We start from the raw sequence: 22718 nt of genomic DNA, 5'->3' as shown, positions 1-22718 counted from the left end.
ATTCATCACACTATGAGAAATTTGACACAATTTTAAATTTATAAATGAAAAAATATTTTTGAGAACCAAAATAAATAAATTCTCATTTTACGAGGCATTTTACCAAAAAGTTCAATATGCTTTAGAACAAAAAGTCTACACATAGGCTTTTAGAACAAAAACCACTTCTGCTAACAAGTTTCCTCTCTTGCAACAAAATTCAAATAGATGGAAACACAGCTGATTTTCTCCCATGCTTTCCTTTGAGCTCTTAGTCATTGGGAATTTGAATATATGCAGCATCACAAACAAAGCCGCAGTAGCTACTACGAGAGCTCTAGCTCGATCAATTTACGGTTTCCGTACCAAATTCTTGACTGAGACTTGAGGAAGCTATTCTTAAGATAGTCTTATAGCCAAATTCTGATGTGCATTTAGCAGCCACAGTGAGAAAGAAGATAATGAGGACCACAATCTTTCCAGCAAGAATAAATGCTAAACAATCATCAATTCAGGCTACAACAATTCAATTCATCAACCTATCAATGAAACTTTGACAAAGAACAGAGCAAAAAGGATACACTTCCTTCAAAGCCCCTTTGCCTAAAACCTCTATATACTGCAAAGTGCAAATATCACCAAAAACACAATATCAGCACAAATCAACTCATATACATCAACCCAAATCAGTACTTGATGAAAAGATTAAGACTTGCAAGAGTAGAACAGCTAAATCAAATAAAAAACCGAAACCATACTGTACAATCGAAATTACGCAATAATTGAATTAAAGCCAGAGATTAAGTTCGAACAACTGACCCGTCCGTAACGACCAGTGAGATCAACCTTAGTGAACTCAGCTTCGGCATCGTCCGCTTCCTGATCCGACGGAAAATCTTGAGGCATTGATTCTTGCAAAGCCTTTTGCTTTCGATCACTATCGGATTCAGATCGAATCCAAAACCCTCAAATTCAATTTGGTTGGGAACCAATTGTGATTTGTGAAGAGAACCCGCCAAAAATGGAAACGCGTGCGATGTGCTTTGGAGTTCTGGGTTTTGAGAGAAAGTGAGGAAGACGGTCGAGGTGCCCAGCGCCCAGACTCAGTAGGTGTTGTGGTAAATTTGGCTTTTACTGCACTACGATATTTTTGGTCTGCGTTTGACTATTGTTCACTAACCAACGACCAGCTAACGTTGGTATTCAACTGTTAGCACACGTGACTTGCACACTGCTGGTGCAAGTGACCCGACGGTGCATGGAATCCTGTCCGTTCTTTCTTAACGTTTTCTTTTCAATTTTCATGTCCTGCTGGAAACTTGAGGCACCTTGCACCTAGACTGATCAGTCTATTCCTAACTCTCTGGCTGTACACGAATTTCTAGGAAAAACTAAAGCTAGTGGTGAACTGCATGCCGTGGGAATTTGTACCAATGGAATTGAAAAGAAATTTTTTTATGTAGCTACGCAGAGAGATTCTCTTTCGATATCTCGATCTGCAAATGGATTACCAAAGTTTTCTCCTGGGTTCTGATGAGGTAACTTATCATCATGTCGTCCGTACAGTTTTTTTTTATACGATCCGATCCGTACACCACTTGAATCATTCGGTTTTGTTTCCTTTCTCCCCAAAACGCCCGTGTGGAGAGAGAGACGGGCTGATCCACATATTGCATGGGGTGGGCTCAAAATTTTCGACAAAAACAAGAAAAAATTTCTATATATAGTGTCATTAAAATGTCGTCGGCTTGATGTTGAAGCCCTACTAAAAAATAATTAGAGATCGGTCTCTGATCTCCTCTCTGTCATTTCCGTCACTCATCAGCGATTGAGCCCTCGTTATCTTCTTCACTTAGGTTTCTCACTCTCGTTTCTATAGCCAGTTAGCCACCGCTTGTTATCTTCAAATACTCTCGCCTCTCTGCCTCCATCAACGACAATACAGCATAGTACTTCTTACATTTGGTACATAATTGTACCAAAATTTATTTTTGGTTTTCGCCCAAAAGAAGACACCTGAATATGTAACCCACCCTATTTTTGAATCCTAGATCTGCAGAGAGAGAGAGAGGGAAGGTAGGCTTTCAAGCTCCTCTTCTATATTCAAAATGCAAGATTGACAGTATTTCACTATTTCTACATTGATGTATGACATGCCTTTTCACATATATATATATAATCAAAATAAATCTAAAGGGTAAAAAAATAATGTATATTACACACTCGTATAATGTAGAATGTATATATATATATATATAACTTAAACTTGATGAACATCCCATGCCTTTCATTTCGATGTGTGTGAGTGCATTAAAGTCGAAAGATTTCCTACCTTGTTTGAAGAACTTAAACAATATCAGAATTTTGTTTGTAAAAGGTTCAAATTTTGAATCTTTCGACTCCCAATTCTCATATAGGCTCGTTCAGCTAGTTATCTACGAGACTACGAGATCAATTTAATGCTATGATTATATGAATGTGAGTGTATACATAAATATCACAGTTTAGGGTTCAATTCAATTGACAATTCAAACCAGAACCTCTTAGGGTTTTCTATTTCAGATGAGCTAGCTAGCTAGGTAGACCCTCGATCGTGACCGTGGTCATTTTACCATCAACTCTGAACCGCCCAACGTGAAGATAATTACACCATGACCATCATTAATTATTCATCTCGTACTAAACTAAGAATCACATGCATGGCTGCATGCATGCTACCCATTTTGGTACTTCATCTAGCTCGATCATGAAAACGAAACGACAATGATTCAACTAACAAAGTGACAGAGTCAATTAAAATCTACGCAATCATAGTTTCAAAGATTAAGAAGGAGACGAGTCAGAGAAAGAGATCTGGGATGGTCGATAGAGGATCTAGTTCTAGTATTGAGTGCGAGGTGAGTAAGACACAAGAAAAAGCAAAAAAAAAAAAATCACTGTCGCGAGCTACTAAGCAACAGTGAGAAGCTTCGAAATCAAAAGCAAACAAAAACCAAAGGCATTCAATGAGATTACCACAGTCCACAGGTCCATTCTATAGTCTCACTCACTCATACCATGCACCACCTTCTTCACCTCCATGTGATCGAAGCAGTTTTGTTATCAATGCCTCAATTATCAGAAATTGCAGAGAGCTTTCTCTACGTACTGCTGTTCTTACGTGTCAAGAGTCAAGACTGTACCGGTCATGGCTGAACCAGTCCGTGATCGTTTTGATCCAAAGTTCTGAGATTCTTTGATACCGCACAAGAAGATTCAGTATGTGGCAATCATGATGTTTTGGAATACATAGTTCTAATTTGTTGTGTGTTAGAGAATTTTCTGACTACATTATCTAGCTAACTTAGCCTTCATTACGTACTACACCTGTTTTTGAGGCCAATCCAAGTTCACTAATGTTCTCAACAACAATAACGACAAACTCAACTAGGTTTTTGCAAATCAGAGACAACAACTTTCCCAACTATAGGGATAAATGTTTGTTTCTGTAATTAAAAAAAAAAGAAAAGGGATAAATGCTTTTAACAAATAAACAACTAGCACCACAAACTCGACCCATGCACTCGTTGGGAACAAAATAATTGATATAAGTGGGGTTACACTTTAACTACGTACGTGATGAGTGGTGTTTTGATCAATTTCTAGCAAACTGACACATTGACCAAGCAGCCTAGCTTGTCGTCAAACAAGAATTATTAAGGGACCAAGTAGTATAGGTCTCAACATCTGGAATAGTTCTCAACACCTAGATTCGAGGGATAGGGCAACTTATGCAATGATGATTTACACTGCTAGGCAGCAGCTTCTTGTCCATATTGTCTTATTGAGGTCTCAACATCTGGAATAGTTCTCAGACCTAGATTTGAGGGATAGGGCAACTTATGCAATGATGATTTACACTGCTAGTCAGCAGCTTCTTGTCCATATTGAACCTGAGGCGAATAAACAAACAGTATCGTTGCAGTTTTTATATTCTGGAACATTTTCACTTTTTTCAGTTTTTTGAATATTTCCTTCTGAATAATGTTGGGATTAGGTCAAGTTTATTTTGAAAATGGAAAGTCCAGAGGTGCATAACGATCTACATAATGAAATCTCCCGCTCAAATAACAAGTTTCTAAGTTCTAAAGGTAAATAACACTAAAATAAAATCCGAGTTGTGACATCTCTACTGGTGCAAGGGTTGACGGGACTCGGACGGCTCATGTACAAGATCATTTTAGCACGGTACTGCGGTCTTCACTGGATTTTGGTGTCTTTGTAACCCGTTCAAGACAAAATCTCTTGGATGAAACAAAATTGGGCGAGTTTGACAGCTAGAAAGCTTGCACTTCTGGAATTGTCATGCTACAAGAAAAGCATTAAAGATACAGTTCATATCACTAAAGAAATCGGAGAAATAATACAGAAACACAGACAACAAAGACAAGTGATTGAATCATAACGTAATGGACTAACTTGCTAAGTCATTGATCTTCTTCAAAAGTTTATCCACCATACCAATCTGCTGTACCCCACTAAGGGACTCCGAGTTCATAATTGCATTAGCAACTATGATCACCTTATCTGCTTCAGTGGCGTTCACCTAGAAGTTGACAAGAATATGTAAGGAAAGTCTTTTTTTTTTTTTAAAGGGGTAAGAACAGTGTTTGCAACATGAAAATGTCCCAATTGAATAAGTTTAGTCAAGACCCAAGCAAAGGTTTATCAAGCCTAGCAAGCAATGAGCTTAGTGTTACAATGAGCTTAGTGTTAAATAGATGCCAATCGCAAATAAATTAACTACTGAGATGCAATGGACATGAGAAACTGCTTAAACACATTTTTTCTTTTTCAAGACAGAGGTCCTCAAGAAGTATACCCAAACACGGCCATTTAAACCAACTGCTATTTCAAAGGAGATGTTCCTCCCAAGTGCTGCAAGAACTGGACATGTTGGTGAACTCAGCAGCCTGAAAACAAAATTATAGTTAAAATACCATACTGGAAAGAACCCCTCCACATGTAGCTCTTTTGTGTACCAAGAGCAGACAAACATGTAGCCAAGCACTCAAGCAAATTTTTACGTATCATAGCAAGGGGAGCTACATCTCACATTCTTGAAAGGCCAGTTGAGCATTCAAACATGTAGCCATCTTTAAGGGGACCATACTCTGCTGCTTTTCCACCGGCTATAGCTCAAACAATTAGAACAAGGTCAATCAGACAAATTGATTAAACAAAAACTCAAAATTACTGATACAGGAAAGATAAATGAGCAAATAAGGCATGTGGGAGATGGGAGATGGAGAAAGATAAAGCTTGAAAACCAACCATCAGTGCATGACAACTCAGGGTTCATACCAGGGTTTGCCTTCACGACCCGAACATAAAGCAATGTACCTACCTGCAAAGCAACTCATTAAGCCATAGGAAGATATTGTAAAGCCCTGAATTCAGAGATTTCTCTGCACTTACATAAAAAGAGAAGGACTAAAATTATAACAAGAAATTATAGCTGTTTCAGTACAGCGGCTCCCCTCGAGGCCCCCCTCCCCTCCAAAAATTATTTGTAAAGGCTATGTCTTTCAAGTATTAGTTGAAAACTGACATCCTATATAGAACATTTATAGAACTACTTCATATATCCTAACAAAAACAAGGCCTAATCATGTTTTATATGCTGTCTTATCAGTTGCAGAGGTCAGACACGGTCACCAACAAGAAGATCAAACACAAACTTCAAGCCCATAGAAGCTCCCAGAATCACCCTGATATACAGTAGATATATCAGGTATGTATGTATCTTATATCAGGTATGTATGTATCTTATACATCTTTCTTGAACCTCCCCCCCTCCCAAACTTTTCTTTGACAAACCAAACAAGTATGAAGTATGTATCTTATACATATGACTCCAGTCCCCTATACTATAGTTTAGGTCGCAAACTATCCAAAGTCATCTACATTGTACACCACACAAGAAATAATGGAAAGTAGCAATAATACAAACATGATTTGTACTATAAACAGACCTCAAACTTTGGTATGTTTCTCCTGGTTCCTCCTTCGAAAGCAAGCACGGGCAAAAACGCCAGCGAAGGCCCTTTAATGTCCACCAGAAAATTCTAAACCCACACAAACAAAACGAAAAGATCAAAAACAAAATGGCAGCACCGAAAATCCAACACCATATAATGCAATAACACACACAATCTTACATCTGCTTTAGAGTCCACCACGATTCCAAGAACAGAATCCTCCACACAAGGCACATACTGCGCAAACAATCATCATCATTGAAATTGAGTACTATGTGCAAGAAAAGATGGAAACTTTTTTCGAATGTGAATGTGGGCTTGTACTGACCCGTTTCTGGGACGTTTCGACCCAGTACTTGTTGGGCTTTGAGAACCTCAATGTTCCGGCCTTCATCGCAGCTATTGCATCGCAGTCCTGCCGGAGACCGCCGCCCAGTTTGATGGTCTGGTTCGCCATTTTTGTTAGGTCAAGAACCACATCTCCCGGAACCTAAACCACCATGAAATTGTTAAATTCCAAAAAAAAAAAAAAAAAAAATCCAATCTCTTATGGTTTATGGTTTGGGGAAGAAGAAAGAGAAGTACTTACGACTGATTGGTCTACGAAGTTCGCCGGCGCTATCTCGGCCATTGATAGTTTCTCTGACTTAGTGATCGGCGATTAGGTTGGGGTGAACAGAGCAGGGTTTGAGTATAAACTATAAAGAAGAAGAAGAAGAAGAAGAAGAAGAAGACGAGGAATGGGTATTTAAGTCATTTAAACCCTAACCCTAACTACAAACGACGTCGTATGGGTGTAGTACCATAATCTTATTCGCGGGAAACAACATTTTGGGGTCGGCAGAGAAAATGGCTGCTGTGGCTGTGAGAGTGAGACCACAAGGCTCGTGTTTATCGGAGCCATTACACTGCTGCTACAAGTTCAGAGGTGGTGCTACAACGACGCCTTGCTCAGTTTCTTTTGCTTCAAAGTTTCAATCTTTATGTTGCAAATCACAGTTGCTGGGGAAATCGAATTCCAGAGGTGGGTTTTCCGGGATTGATGTTGTTTCGGGCGGTGAGCTGATCAAGAGGTACGTTGAGAATGGGAATTGCGAGGATGCGATAGTGGTTTATGTTGAAATGCTTCAACTTGGTTTGCCTGTAGCTGAGGAATTTCACTTCTTTCCGATTTTGATTAAGGCCTTTGGGGGGTTCTGTGATGCGGGCAAGGCTAGGGAGATTCATGGGCATGTGTTGAAATTGGGGGTTTTGGGCGATGTTTACGATGCCAATTCGATTTTGGGGGTTTATTGGAAATGTGGGGAGGTTGAGGATGCGGTTCAGATGTTTGAGAAAATGCCCGAGAGGGATTTGGTGTCCTGGAATACAATGATATCTGGGTTTTGCCATTCACGGGATTATGTGAGCTCGTTGGGGATGTTTAGTCGGATGGTTCGGGGGGATCATTGGGTGTTGCCTAATCGGGTGGCTTCCCTTTCGGCTCTCACTTCGTGCTCTTCCCTTCACTCTTTGGTTCATGGCAGAGAGATTCATGGCTTTGCTCTGAAGCGCTGGCTGCATGCTGATCAGTTTATGGTTAGTGGGTTGATTGATATGTACATGAAATGTGGGGATGTGAGGAATGCGGAATGTGTTTATAGGAGCGTTATTGGTGAAGCCTGTATTAGAGGAAATACAGTGATATGGAATGTGATGATTTCGGGCTATGTCTCTAATGGGTGTTGGCCGCAGGCGGTGGAGTTGTTTCTACAGATGTTGGCCATTGGGTTGTTACCCGATACTTCCACAATGGTGGCCATTACAGGTTTGTGCTCTCAGCTAATGGATTTAGCATTCGGAAAGCAGATCCATAAATTCTGTTTGAGCACTCAATTGAACATCACTGATGTACGAGTTGAAACAGCTCTTATGGACATGTATTTCAAATGTGGTGATAGTACAACTGGTCTTGAAATCTTCAGAAGGTCCCTCAATCGTAACATGGTCATGTGGGGCGCCGCCATCTCAAATTTTGCTCAAAGTAGTCATCCTCGTGAGGCATTGAATCTGTTTCATGACTATATTTTAGAATATGGCTTTGTGGATTCTGTCATAATCTTGGCTGTTCTGCGGGCTTGTTCATCCCTGGCTGTTAAGTCTATAGGGATGGAAATTCATGGGCTACTAGTGAAATTGGGGTTTGATTCAGACCATTTTGTTGCCAGTGCATTAGTTGATTTTTATGCAAAAACCAGAGATATTGAGTCTGCTCAAAAAGTATTTCACAGACTACCAGCTAGAGATTTGGTGTCATGGAATGCCTTGATATCCGGATATACTCAGAATGAGTATCTAGATGAAGCTTTAAAGGCATTCCTTGACATGCAACTTGAAGAAATTAGACCTAATACTGTGACAGTTGCTAGTATTCTGTCAGTTTGTGCTCAGTTGTCAATCATGATGTTGTGTAAGGAGGTTCACGGTTACCTATTACGGCAAGAATTTGAGTCCAATGTTCTTGTGAGCAATTCCCTGATGACTACCTATGCAAAATGTGGAGACATAAAGAGCTCAAGGAGTGTGTTTGTGAAAATGCCTGAAAGAAATTTAGTTTCATGGAACTCAATTCTTCTGGGGTTAGGAATGCATGGCCATGCAGATGAAACATTTGCTTTATTTGAAAAAATGGAAGCGGCAGGATTGGAGCCTGATCATGCAACTTTTACAGCTCTTCTTTCTGCTTGCAGCCATGCAGGGAGGATAGAAGAGGGGCTGAAGTATTTTCAGTGTATGGTAGAAGTTTACAAAATTGAGCCTCAACTTGAACAGTACACCTGCATGGTTGATCTTTTAGGCCGAGCTGGCCATCTAAAGCAAGCATATGATATTATTTCAACAATGCCTTGTGCCTCAGATGATCGTATATGGGGATCATTGCTTGGATCATGCAAAATTCATGGTGATGAAAGACTGGCAGAAGTTGTGGCTGATCATATCTTTAAACTGGATCCTACTAATATTGGCTACCGTACACTTCTTGCAAATTTGTACGAAGATTATGGGAAATGGAATGAAGTTACCAGGGTTAGATCAGACATCAAAGGTGTGGGACTCAAGAAAACGCCTGGGTGTAGTTGGATTGAAGTTGATAACAATCTCCATACCTTTACTGCGGGTGATCATTCTCATAATGAGTCAGAGGAGATATATTTTACAATAGAAAATCTGACAACTGAAATTAGGAAGGCAGGATATATCCCTCAATTACTGACTGTGGGTGAGGGGCTTGATGAGGTTCTTGATGAAGATCTTACATCATCTAGGGACAAGGGTTTGTTGTTTCTGGTTGCAAGTACAAACAATCACCAACAAGTTTCAATATAAATGACGACATGACGATTAGTCAGTCAAAGCTAGGTCGTGCAGCTTTTGATCAGAAAGGAGATGATTAACTGTTCTGAGTGATTGAGGCTGACTCGGATAATTCACACTTGATGACTACATTCCAGCAAAGAAATGGTTCATTAGACCTATCCATCCATCTTTGCAACTGATTGGCTATTCCTTTTGGATTACTTCCCAAGTAAGTTTTAACATGAATTTCTGTAGCTGATGATGCAATTCTGTATTTTCAAAATTTTATATCAGTTAGACCTCATATTAAAAGTAAGATGGTTACCCAGGACATGTACCGAGTTGAATGTAACATATAGAACACAACATCTTAATCTCCACCTAGCTGACCTAGAAGAGCTATTCTAGAAGGTAGGTAAGTTCTTTTCTATGTTGTTACATCTTGGGTTTTTCGACTTTTTTCTTTGACTTTTTGTCAAGACTTTCATTGTGGTTTTGTCATCTTCTTCTACTCACTTCTTCTGTTCAATTCTATTCTATTGATAGGACTTGACTCTGGAAAGACGTGATTAAAATCTGGTTTCACAAGGATGATTCACTCTGGCTCTCTTGAGTGTTGTTTACGGCACTGTTTGCAGCCCATTATGTTTAAAATTCATGAACAAGCAGCAAGTGGCTCAAACTCCATGAACAAGCAGTTTAACATTCCCATGATATAGAAGGCAGTCCCATTACCTTTGTTCTCTATTGGATTCAGTAAACTCAGAGGAGAATAGACTATCATCTGCTGAAGTGCTCAAACAAAAAGGTAATTCTTATTTGCAGTAGTACACTCTCAGGTTAAAGGTTGAAATGTAAGCTGAATAATAGGTAAATGTATTGGAATTCAAAAGCAGCTCATAATTCTAGTTGCTTCAACTGCAGGCCAGTGCAGAAATCTTATTGCTGCTTTATGATGGGCGTTTCACAAACTCCAGTAGTTTACTATTTGTTTTCTTTCCTACCGACATCACTCAGGTTAAAGCAAAGTTGCAGACATCAGAGTATAAGAATAGTAATACGTCGCCTTCCATTGCTGTGAAGTTAGGAGCTGACTATTTAGAGGCTACTAAAGGAAGATACATCAAATGCATCTTCATGGGGTTGAAACAAAATGTAATGAGTAGTCTAAATTGGCTATTTCATTATTTTGCTATTAATATGGTGAAATAGTGAAATAGCCAATTAAAGATTATTCATTTTTTCTGTTTTTCTGACTTGATATCAATATCTTCCTTTTTGAATGTCTGGTTGCTACAGTACTTATTTTTTGGGTTTTGTTATCATCATAAACCAGTTAGTGCTGGAACCCAACCCAAATGTGCGGTAAGAAAGACTAGTGGTGAGTATGACCACCAGATGATGAAATCTGCAATGAAGGACAAGGACAAGGAATGAAGATGGAATGGAGGAATTATCTTCTAGGGCGCTGTTTGTGCAACCTATATGGCTATATGTAGCAATCCACAGGCCCGTGTACATTATTTAATAAGCTCTTGATAGAGAATTAGAGACTGGTGTTAGTAGATGATTTGGTTTTGTTGACATTGTGAAAGTGTTGTAATATGGAGTCCTCTTTTTCTTAGTACTAATTTCAGTTTAGTACCTCTGAACTCTTCACCAAGAATTTTATGTTTTTTATCTTCTAATTAATCTGCAGATCTTATTTGATTGATCACCTGTTCCCAACTTTTCACCAAGAATTATAGAACCACTTGGCTTCCATTATGGTACTATAATTCTTCAGACAAAAGGAAAAAAAAAAAATAGTACTATAATTCAGCAAGTAAGTTGATCATTCAAATAAGATTTCCCAGACGGCAAAATACAGAACAAAAACCCAAGTGGAAATTAATTCAAATAATGAAATCTTCATACTGGAGCGGCGTGTGGAACAAATCTGTAATTCTTGAATACAAGATGAATTCGTGACAAAGCCGCAATTACATAAATAGTGTTGACACAAAATGTGATATCCTTCAGCAATATAAATTAACAATACACCAAAAACCCTACCCTGGGGCTACATTCACCCTCTCCCCAGCAAGAATCTTATCAACACACTCGACTGTTTTTCTTGGTTACTCTATCATTTTCCTCTTAAATGTGTCCTATTATACATCGATTTCATTCCTGAACAGAACCATTCTTATCATACCTTGATTCCATCATTGTTTATACCATGAGAGTTGGCATCAAGGAGGTTCTCTAGTGATCTGGCTTTTCTGTTCCGAACTTTGCCTGTTTCTTTCAATAAGTCGGCCAACCTTCTTTTCTCATCATCCACATCAGGATTAGCTGTCCCTAGCTTTTCTTCCCTCATCCCAACAACAAATTCCAACAGTTCAATTGCATCATCCAACCTGGGTATAATGACAACAGAAGAATATCGAGAATCAGTACATCGACTAATTTATAATATTAATTAAACTTAAAGGCTAATTTAGCAACAATATTAATCAAACACCGAAATATCCCTTCCAGAAATGCAAAAGACTTCGATAGCTTACACAGCTTAATTATTTTTGTTTCTCTTACTAGCCCTTGTTTGGTCGGTCAACTATGTTCTAACAATTAATATTCTGGGTACTCTTACAACTAGGGTGTTGAACAACAAGTCCATGAAGGAAAGGAAGAGCTACATGGACAAGAACCAAATATCAGCCTCTAAATAAGAATTGTGTTACTAATTCACACCCATGTAACATGGCCAAGTAAAGAATAAGGGAGAACAAAAAGCAAGTTTACAAGCAATTGAGCATTTAGAAACACAACAATGCTAAGGGAAGAAGAAGGCTAAAGATGACACTTGGGGAAGGAAAGAGATAAAGTACCTTCCAACTGCATCATAAGTGCCTGCAAGATTGCTATATACGCCAAGTGTATCAGGGTGATATGGCCCACACTCTTGCTCCAAAACAGTTCTGGCTTCTTCAAAGAATTCTTGAGCTTCATTTATATCATAACGTTGTACACAAGCAAGCCCCATTTGGTTCAGAACAATCCCAAAGAAGGCAGATTTCTTTTCTCCAGTAGCGCGGAGCTTTGTGATGGCATTCTTGAAGGACTCGTAAGATTCAGAATAATTCCCCAACATGTAGTTCATGACCCCCATTTGGGCTTCTATCCCTGCTACTGTGCTTTGCTGACCAGGGGCATCATTGTATATTTTTAACGCCTTCTGTAACAACTTGACTGCCTGCTCGAGCTCATTCATTGATTCATAGATAGCTGCAATATCTGTGAGACCACTTGCCATTTCCTCAGGAGGGACTCCGGGCATGGGCTTTTCATAAATTCGAAGAGCATTCTCACAGTATGATACTGATTCCTTAACTTTCCCTGTCCTGTTATACAAATCTGCCAGACGGATGAAAACTGAACCAACAGATGGATGATTCTCTCCTTTAGTGGTCTTGAACACATTCAGTGCCTTCTGATAAGCAAAAACAGCCTCATCATAACGAGACAAGGATAAGTATGTGTCTCCAATGCTGCTGTCAACAGAAGCTACCTCCACTTCCTGGCCATTTGCCACCATAGCCATGCTGGCTAAAACAAGATGCTCAAGAGCTGCTTCATGATCTCCCTTTGTTTCACATATAAGACCCATGAGTCTCCTATCTGCTGCCTCTTCCAAAGAAGCTGGGGAACCATTCTCTTTGTGAGTGTCAAGAGCTATCTGGCAAAGCCTTTGAGCCTCCTCAAATTGTAATGCTTGAACATGAGCTTCAGCCAGATATCTACAAGTTTCACCAACTCTTGGATCCGTTTCTCCCAAAATTTGTTTCTGAATTTCCAATCCAGTTGTGTAATGCGCAAGTGAATTTTCAAGTTGGCCCAGCATAGCATAAGTATCACCCAACTGCATGTGACCAGCAAATTTAGCAAGGGCATGATCTTGGCCTTCCTCAATGGGTGAAATCTCAATTGAGCGCTCAAGAACCGGAATTGCCTCACTGTACTGGCCTAAGCTACAGTAAATTGCCGATGTAACATGCAAACACATTACTAGCTCTAAGCAGGGTTTCCCATTTGCACATAGTTCAAACGATTTTGTAGCTCGAAGGGCTAACTCAAGAGCTTTCTGGGGATTATCCCCAGAAGAAATCAAATCCCTTGCTTGCTTTAACAAAAATGGCCCGAGGTCCGGATTAAGTCCTGATTCAGCTGAATCCTCAGTTCCAGTCTGCAACTTTGACCCTCCAGAAGGTGATTTCCTGTTTTTCTTAACAGGAGTGGCTCCCACAGGTTTTGGTAGAGTCTTATCACTATGCTTACGCAGGGGAGGTTTGTCAGGACTTTTTCCCTTGGAAACTGATTTTGATGAAGTCTCGGAGTCGACCTGCATGCGAGCACTTTTCTTTGAGTTGCGTGGAGAAGTGGATTTTGTACTTGGAGATTGAGGCTTATCAATCTTTCCTGACTTTCTACCAATGGACGAACCTTCCTTCTTGGAACTTGACTCACTACGAGAATCATCCACTGGCTTTGAATGCACCTCCTCTTCCATTATCTCCACCTCCCTCATCTCTCCTCCAACAAGATGGCGCAACTCGGAATCAATCCTAGACTCCTCCCCATCTGATCGAAAACTACGCCTTGAAGGTGACTGATCAGAACTCTGCATGTCACACACATTCTCATAAAGCTGCTCAATTGAGGTGTCAACTGCCCCCTCAACCGGATGATCAGTTCCCATACTCGGAGGGCTATGTGCATTCAGAGTACTTTTCGGGGATCTATTCACCGCCAAGTTTTCCTTGTGAGGTGGAGAATTCCCACTCGATTCATTCACCACCCCTTCAACAATTGCAGGCATGTCTGTCTACCCAAATCAACAAAATCTCTCACTTCGCTGCAACAGACATTTGAAACCAAACGATGAAAACAAGAACGAAACAACTAGCCTGAAATTTCTAGCAAAATTCCAAATGTGTACACAAATCTATAGTTGACAAACATTGAATAATGTAAACACAAAGCACAATGCATCAGAAAAACACATGTTTTCCTTGTCGGTCGGTAATCTGCTCGTGAAGCTTTGTATCTTTCCCAGGAAACTTAACAAACCAGATATGAAGCAAAGATACAAAATTTCAATTTGTCCATAAACAGAAACAACGAACCAATAACTAAAATTGCCTCATTAGATCTCCACAACCAAACCCAGATAAATACAAATTCCATATATAACTTCAAAACCCAATTAGATTAACACAAAACCCATCACCAAGAACACCAAAGTTTCTTACTTTCTTGCACAGTTGACCTCCAATAATGGAAAATAAATAAAGGGTTGAGCTGAAACAACAACATAAACAAAGAGGAAATGAAAAACCCATACCTGAAGAACAATCAATCGACCATGACAAAACGACACCGGGGAGATTATGCTATCTGGGTCTCAATAAAAAACGGGTACCCACATATATATATACAAGGTAAAATATCTAATCTTTTGCTGGTGGGTGAGTTTATATAAGCTGGATTGGGACGAAGGTGACAGAGATAGCCAGAAGCGAAATGGGAAAAATGGACAAAAATAAATTTTTAATTAAAAAAAAGAGAAAAAACGGTGAAAAAAGTTGCAGACTTTTGGGGAAGAGGAGAGAAAGAGAAGAGAGAAAAAAGGTGACTACTTTCTTCCCCACCCGCCGATTTCGTTTACCCCCGACTGTAATTTAAACTGAAACTGGCCACGTGGCGATGTGGTAATGGTTGGTAAGTTGAATGACTTGTATTTTCCGTTTTTTTGGGGTTGGTTTTTATTTACCTCATTTATTTGGTGGGATGTAGGTTTTGTTATGGACAGAGGGTCATTAGCTTGAGGTAAGCTTTGCTTCTTCTCAACTTAATCATCAAGCATAGGAGACATTGTGATGTATACTATGGAACATTAATCTCAAAACTTTCTCTATTGGTTATTTATATATATTCAGACGATGATGTATTCATGTTTTTAGAAGATATACGTAGCTGATCATATATATATATGTGTGATGGCCGGTGATAATAGATTAGTTGCTTAATAGGTTAATATTACCACACACATGAGGTAAGATTACATCATATATAATAGTAACTCTCCACATGTAAATAATGAGATCGAGTATGATAGTTTGGTGAGGACGTGGGGTGCACCTTTGTTTTTGACCTTACAATGATGTGCTTTCCCATCACACGTTGTGCCAAATTTATGTGCTGGTCAAGTTTTTCCTTTAATTTTCTTGCGCTCCATTTACGAATTGTTCCATCAATTTCTTTTTGATAAAGAATGAATACAGTGAAACAATAAAGACGGAGCATTATATGCAAGGCTCGAAGTTGATATAACAATAATGATATATATGGGCCTTAATTATGAACAATTCTTAGGTTCACCTCTAGGGTGAATGAGCATATTCACCCCTATTGTCGATTAACATATTTTTATTTAATAAATTTATAATCCAACGGTCCATATATTAAATTAGCCTTTAAAGATCATCCCTGTAAAAAATCAATCGAATCGGAAATCGTTTAATTATCTAATTGAATCAAACAAATGGATGGTTCTAACAACACTTACTACTATTATGATGAACCGTCCATGTATTTCATAGAAATGAATAACTGAAAGATCTTCAATTTGATTGATTTTTTACAAAGCTAATCTTTGTATTACGTTATACAACATGAATGGTTGGATTAGAAAATTATAAAATTATTATGCGTTAATCGACAATGGGGTGAATATGCTCATTCACCCTAGGGGAACCTAAGAATTGTTCCTTAATTATTAATTATAAAAAGTTAACAACGTACACTTACCTCACTACAACGAAACACAACCTCACTAAAAAGTTAAACAGTTTGGACCACCCATATGTGGATGTCTCTTTCTATCATCTAGTAGATCAGTAGAGTAGTAGAGGTAGTAATTTTTAGCTCGAAATGGTAATATGATTGTAAACATGATATGAAGTTAAAAGGTTTGTGTCAACAATTGAACATGAATCATTGTCGGATTAGGTTGTATGTGATTTAAATGTTGATGCATCCTATATGTACGAGATAAAGTATTAGTAATTCCGTATTAAAAAAGTAAAAAAGTAATTTATTGTTTTTCAGAAAACCAAAATATATACAACCTAATATCATTTGGTTCAATATTATTAGTGTTATTTGTAAGTAGAAGATCATGAGTATTCGATAAATCTTTTGAGTTCACATTAATCCAAAGTAATATAAAAGTGAAATGGTTTGGTCAGGTAAATATTGAATCTTTCAAATTGATTATTCGATTAATTAGAATTTAGACATGAACACCGTTCGTCTCGCTTGCATAGACGTGGACATGTCCACAATTAATGAGCCTCACTTGCCTTGGCTACTGTTAGCCTCACTTGCCTTGCCCTCAATTAGCCTCACTTGTCATGCTCATGTCTAGAACGTGAGTCTAAGGATGCTCATGCCCACGCTAATGCAAGAGAGGCTAACCGTATATCCTCGAACGAGACTATGTTGTATGCTTTTCCATCTCATAAATTTAAGTGGTAGTACGATTGTAAACATGGTACGCGGTATGAATTTACAAGCTTTGTTTTAACCATTGAATATTTGAATATGAATACTGCCGGTTGAATTCATGCCATCATTTGAACATAAGCACATTATTTATGTAAGAGATAAAGAGTTAAAATCCTGTATTGAAAATATAAAGAGTACGTCATCTATTGATTTCCAATATAACGAACCACGAAAATCCTATACCAGTATGATTTTGATCCCACTTCACTTTAAAGTAATATTAAGGGTTAAATACTGTTTACTCCCTGAGCTTTTACTGAAAAAACACTTTAGTCCCTCACATTCTAATTTGACATGTTTACTCCTTACACTCTCAATTTCTCACCCAATAGGTCAATTCCGTCTAATCTCTCTGTTAAGTGGCTGACGTGGCACACAGCTAGACGCCAACTCAGCACGTTATCAGCAAAGTGAATGATAAATTGTCGATTATGCCCCTGGCTTCTAACCTTCATTTTCGATCAGTTTTCTGATCAGCTTCCTTTCACCCACTCTCCTCGACATGCTCCCAATTCCATCTTTCATATTTCTAAGCTCACGAATCCCCAACCCATTCTTACGCTACAAAGATATATTCTTATCATTTCTACCACTCACCACAACCAAATATGCAAAATCACAGACCACATGGAACAACCTAGTAGCCCAGAAAATTCACAATAATTTCACCTAAAAATCTGCTAAATCACAACCCACATTGAACAACCCAGTAACCTACATTGAAGACGAGATCCTAAGCCCAGCTCATCCTCTCCGCCTCCATTGACGCGTTGGTGATATCGTCTTTGAAGGAAGGCGTTCATTCTCTGCCGCCGGAATGGAGCGTGTCGCGGCGACTGGAAGTTTGTGGAGCTTAGGTAATTAACACAAAATTACATTTACTGTCAACATTTAAATGTTGTGTTTTTTCAGTAAAAGTTCAGAGAGTAAACAATTTGGCCGACTGGAAGTTTGTGGGGCTTAAATATTGAATCTTTTAACCCAGTTATTTACTCAAGGGAATCATACTAGTGTTGACTAGTTGATGAGAGTCATGAGACACAATACGAATTGCAGCTGTCATACGTACTTTTTCAATATTGAATCTTTCCACTCAACTACTCGATCAAATGAATAACTAGATGTACATGTCTAGATTGACTGGTCGGTATCTGAGATGAAATACGATCGAACACGATCGATATTGCCACCCTTAATCTATTTGCATTTTTGTGTCCTTAATAGTCAACAAGTATTCACCAAATGTGATCCAACACTTAAGCCTCGGTTTTGAGCTGCTGTACGTGCAAGAAATTAATTTGATCATGACAATAATTAGTTCAAGGTTGTTTAATAAACCAATGGCCAAGTAACTGCGTTTTTACATTCCTCACTACAAGCCAAATTCCGCAGGCAGCAAGGAAAAAAGATTCAGAGGGCCCAATATAGATAAGAAGAAGAAGAAGAAGAAGAAGAGGTCAAGGACGTGAAGGCCCTACAACTGCCAAAAAAACGTAATGCTGGAGATCTTCTCCAAACTCCACCAAAACACTCATCGATCCGCTGGAGGTGGGTATGCAAGTCTTGGCATAGTGATGCTAGATGCCCATGTCCAGAAAATGAGAATCCTTTTAGTTTCTAAGCATCCAATTACTTCAATAGTAAATTACCACTAACTACACTTTTTATCCAATATTTACCATTAACAGGCCTTTTTTTTATATTTCTCTTGCGGTACTGTTCATGATCCATGTGCAAGGCCCATATCCCGTGCGGCCATTGTCCTACCAATTTTTTGAATTGTTTTGTTAATGAGAAATTACAAAAATAACCTCAACTGATTTCTAATGGTAGTGCTGACCCTCAGTAGCACTCAACAATAAATATATTTCGGAGATCGCATTATCTACCAAGTTAAACAGGTAGAAAAAGTAAATGTAAATTTTCCATGTATGCTGCTTGCTTCGCATAATGCTGCTTCGATGTATATGATAAATGCAAATATGAGTACTGACCCTCAGTAGTACCAATCCCATAAGAAACTAACAAACACAAAACCAAAGCTACTGACCCTCGATACAAAAGCACAAGTCTAAAACTATGATTCCACAGCAGGACTATAGACACTGATTCCACAAAGACAATAGATATTGCATCCTTTGGATACCCAGCTTGATCTGTAGTTTCAGTTCCTCAGATGTAACACCAAGTATTGACCCTGCAGAAATTAGAAATTATGACTAATTGACTAACGAAACAAATTCACAAAAAGAAACAAATTCACAAACGATCTTCCAAATGTGATAACCATCGAACACAACGGTTTACATGCACAAAACCCAACAACTAACCCCAATCTGTCAAAACCTCACTACCCTGAAAATTTGAACACATCTTTTAACAAAAATACATCAACCACTTTCTGACTGTATCAACAATTAGCTAGCAATCTCGATTGAGCTCCACAACTTTAATATGAAACCAAAAATTTCAATAGTGAACATAATCACCACTCACCAGGCATGAAATTCTTCGTAAATTATGAAACTAAAACAAATTTCGGTCACTTTCGCACCGAAAGAACAGATCAAACCAGTTCAAAGCTACTGACCCTCATACAGAACCGGAGTCGCACCCTAGCTCGCCGCCTCGCTTAGTAGCTCGCTTCGCTGGCTGCTTCGCCACCAGAGCCTCGATTTGGTGCTTTGCCGCTTCGCTTCGCCACAGGAGCCTCGATTTGGTGCTTCGCCGCCTGCTTCGCTACCGGAGCCTTGATTTGGTGCTTCGCCGGTCGCTTCGCCGACTGCTTCGCCACCGGAGCCTCGATTTGTTGCTTCGCCGCCTCGCTTCGCCGGCTGCTTCGTCACCGGAGCCTCGATTTGGTGCTTCGCAACCAGAGCTTCGATTTGTTGCTTAGCCACCGAAATGGAAGCGAGGTTTTGATTTTGGGGAGAAATGGATTTGAAAGAGATATGGGCTAGAGTGAGCTGTATCGTGATATAGGGGTGGCAATTTTTGTAATTTCATAAAAGTTGTTCTATCCTTTTTGTCCTTAATGTATAGAATCCTTACTGTAGCTAGGTTTAATTGACCGCATGAAGACCGCGTTTGTGTCCCTTGCGCATGGGAAAGAAATGTAGGATTTTGTAGCTAATGGTCATTAACTCTTACTTCAAACCTTCTTGTATTTGTTTTGGAATAAAAGAAGGAAAGAAAAATTAAAATTAATCTCCGTTCCATTAGTACACCTCAAATAAAGATTTAGAAAAAAAAATTGACAGCTGTGGGATTTGAACCCACGCCCTTTCGGACCAGAGCCTAAATCTGGCGCCTTAGACCACTCGGCCAAACTGTCACATGTTAAAAAGTTCCACGTACAGATAATTTAACTTCATCAACGTAGCCCCTTATAATATTCATCAAATTCTACCTCCGTCGCAACACCGGTCCTCCACAATATAGACAGATCCCTCCATGAAACTCGATCTTCATCAAATTGTACCTCCACTGCTCCACTAATGAACCCAACCAAAGTTTGCCGGCGCCACCCATCGGCCAACAACAAAGAACAACAAGAGAAACCCTCATGCAATATTCTACAACTACCAATGGATTTAACAGCGGAGATCTTGCACAGACTCCCAGGAAAATCACTCGTCCAGTGCAAGTACGTGTGCTCGTCTTGGCGTTGCTGGCTCCTAAACCCTCACTTCACCAAACCCCTACTCCCACGAACACGTGGCTGCCTCTTGATCCGTGGCTTCACCGACCTTACAAACCCTAGCACCAGCGGCACCTTCTTGATCGATCTCGACAAGAAATTAAGACTACTCGAAGCCAAACGTCGAGATTGCACTGAAGCTTCCGAGGGATCCGAACCCCCCACCTGTTGGTCTAGCCACTGTAGGTTCGTGCAACGGCCTCCTCTGGCTAGTTGATTTACATGCCTCTCAATATTATATATCAAATCCCATTACCGGTGATCGAGTCTTTAGCTCTTCCTACAATGCCTACCAAACAGACATGTAAACGGAGCCATATATATGCAGATAATTTCCGGGCTAGGGTTTTGTCCCGTCAGCCGTGTCTATAAAGTACTGTGCACCTTTCCAATAAAAGGTTCTAGTGATGAAGAGGAGGAAATGGAGGCAATGGTTTTGACAGTTAGCTGCGGAAGTTGGAGAAGCATTGGGCATTATAAAGGCACGGCTGCTGGGAAAACACAAAAGCGTATGATTTATCTGAATGGATCCCTTCACTGGATAAATGATTATGGAAACAGGCCGGACTATTTCGATATGTGCCTTTGATGTTGAGAGAGAGGTGTTCCAACAATTACCATCTTTTACAGTGCGAGCTCCCTATTTGTGGGATTGTGATCTTGGAGTTTTGAGAGGTTGCCTTTCCCTATTTGTTAACATAAGCACTTCGACTATTTATGGGGACATTAGTTTCTGGGTGATGAACGATTACGGTGTCAAGGAGTCTTGGACCAATTAGTGTGAAATTGGAAGCAGAAGATTACTGCCTACCACTCGAGCACTGGAATATACAGAGGAAGGGCAAATATTGAGGTTCCAATATGAAAAACTGCTTGTATATACTAGCGATGGGGGACTGGTGAGGGTTCAAGCTAATGGGATACCATCTAACATTACGAATGCATGTGTCCATATTCCAAGCTTTGTTTCGCTTAATGATATGATCAGGGGTACTTGGAACTCCGAGGTGCATTATTTATCAAATGTTTGTTATATATGTAGTGAAATTATATCTAAGTTAACTTCATTGGATTGATGCTATGCATTTTTGCTCTAACTGTTGCAGCTACCAAAGTATTGAGCGTTTGTAACTTGCTTGATCATCATTATACTCGCCTCTAAAATAAAAACTGTGAACAACATGCTTGCATGCATACATTCTATTTGTTGCATACAATTGGATTTTGAAGTACGCGCAGTAAGTAGTACTAGAAGGGAAGGTAACATGTGCTCCCGCTTTGTTACTGGGATCATTTCGAGCTATTTCTTTTTTTGGTTTCTGCTCTATTTCTCTTGTTAAGGACTACTGTTTTCTACTTTTCTTATTTCCATTGCATAAATATCTCAAAGTGATTTTCGGAAAAGTTCTATTTGTATATGTCCATAGCAGTTTCTTATCACTTTGAGATATTTATGCGATAAAAACCTTTGCTATACTTAGCATATGAATCTATTCAAAATTCTGCCTTAATGAATGCTTGAGATCCAAGGTTTCATCCAAGTGGATTGCCTATAAATAGAAGGAAAAGGAAAATAAATCCTAGTGTATCATATTACCTTTGCAGCAAGGAAAAAGATACAATTTCCCTAGCTAGTCCTATACAATACATAGGACGTATATATAGCACTTGTCTAGTACCTGCAGTTTAATGTTGGAAAAGAGATGAGAATTCTTTGTCTCTTCCAACATCTACTTCAGGTGATCCACCACTAGTAAAAAAGCCATTACATACTGATTCAAATCAGTATTTATTTTATAGTTTTCATTACTCACTGAAATCTGTGCGCAATGGTCTTAAGCAACCCTACATTCACAGATTTCTTGTCTCTGGCATTTGGTGGGGTGGCCATTGGCCTTTGCACACGGACCTTCATGTCTGTGTGAGAGTTTTCTAATGGAACCCAATCATATTTCAAATTCTCATTTGTTTTTCACTATCAAATTAAAATCAGTGTGATTTTTTTTGTCTTTTTTGGGACAAGAAAATCAGTGTGAATTGAGACTGAAATAATAATAATAATAATAATAATA

At 39.1% G+C, this 22718-nt stretch overlaps 3 protein-coding genes, 1 long non-coding RNA gene and 1 other non-coding gene across 9 annotated transcripts; 1 reads left to right on the top strand and 4 right to left on the bottom strand.

The window, feature by feature from the left end:
* Window positions 1-71: 71 nt before the first annotated feature.
* On the bottom strand, window positions 72-1277 carry LOC133746036 (uncharacterized). Its single transcript, XR_009863917.1, has 2 exons — window positions 799-1277; window positions 72-598 (listed from the first exon to the last, which is right to left on the bottom strand). It is a non-coding gene; the product is annotated as an uncharacterized LOC133746036 (long non-coding RNA).
* A 2711-nt stretch (window positions 1278-3988) lies between these two features.
* On the bottom strand, window positions 3989-6727 carry LOC133742915 (uncharacterized). Of its 3 annotated transcripts, none has more exons than XM_062170617.1 (9): window positions 6589-6727; window positions 6328-6489; window positions 6180-6236; window positions 5994-6086; window positions 5293-5365; window positions 5075-5150; window positions 4841-4931; window positions 4438-4564; window positions 3989-4326 (listed from the first exon to the last, which is right to left on the bottom strand). In XM_062170617.1, the coding sequence occupies exons 1-9, from the start codon at window positions 6628-6630 to the stop codon at window positions 4322-4324; spliced, it is 726 nt and encodes a 241-aa protein (XP_062026601.1). In that variant the 5' UTR covers window positions 6631-6727; the 3' UTR covers window positions 3989-4321. The 3 variants fall into 3 exon arrangements, with proteins under 3 accessions (XP_062026601.1, XP_062026604.1, XP_062026603.1); XM_062170620.1 differs by having other exon boundaries at window positions 4480-4564; XM_062170619.1 differs by having other exon boundaries at window positions 5323-5365.
* Window positions 6728-6765: 38 nt separating this feature from the next.
* Window positions 6766-10979, top strand: LOC133742914 (pentatricopeptide repeat-containing protein At1g05750, chloroplastic-like). 3 transcript variants are annotated; one of them, XM_062170615.1, is made up of 4 exons: window positions 6766-9564; window positions 9665-9746; window positions 9882-10143; window positions 10260-10979. In XM_062170615.1, exon 1 carries the CDS (start codon window positions 6849-6851, stop codon window positions 9363-9365), a length of 2517 nt encoding a protein of 838 aa, XP_062026599.1. In that variant the 5' UTR covers window positions 6766-6848; the 3' UTR covers window positions 9366-9564; window positions 9665-9746; window positions 9882-10143; window positions 10260-10979. The 3 variants fall into 3 exon arrangements, with proteins under 3 accessions (XP_062026599.1, XP_062026598.1, XP_062026600.1); XM_062170614.1 differs by having other exon boundaries at window positions 9665-9750; XM_062170616.1 differs by lacking the exon at window positions 9665-9746.
* A 221-nt stretch (window positions 10980-11200) lies between these two features.
* Window positions 11201-15025, bottom strand: LOC133742843 (protein KINESIN LIGHT CHAIN-RELATED 3). The gene is made up of 3 exons (XM_062170525.1): window positions 14722-15025; window positions 12209-14232; window positions 11201-11737 (listed from the first exon to the last, which is right to left on the bottom strand). Exons 2-3 carry the CDS (start codon window positions 14194-14196, stop codon window positions 11527-11529), a joined length of 2199 nt encoding a protein of 732 aa, XP_062026509.1. The 5' UTR covers window positions 14197-14232; window positions 14722-15025; the 3' UTR covers window positions 11201-11526.
* Window positions 15026-20200: 5175 nt separating this feature from the next.
* TRNAL-UAG (transfer RNA leucine (anticodon UAG)) lies at window positions 20201-20280 on the bottom strand. Its single transcript has one exon. It is a non-coding gene; the product is annotated as a tRNA-Leu (tRNA).
* Window positions 20281-22718: the final 2438 nt, after the last annotated feature.

The sequence above is a fragment of the Rosa rugosa genome, chromosome 4, assembly GCF_958449725.1.
Source record: "Rosa rugosa chromosome 4, drRosRugo1.1, whole genome shotgun sequence".
NCBI lineage: Eukaryota > Viridiplantae > Streptophyta > Magnoliopsida > Rosales > Rosaceae > Rosa > Rosa rugosa.
This window is presented reverse-complemented; position numbering and strand designations above follow the sequence as displayed.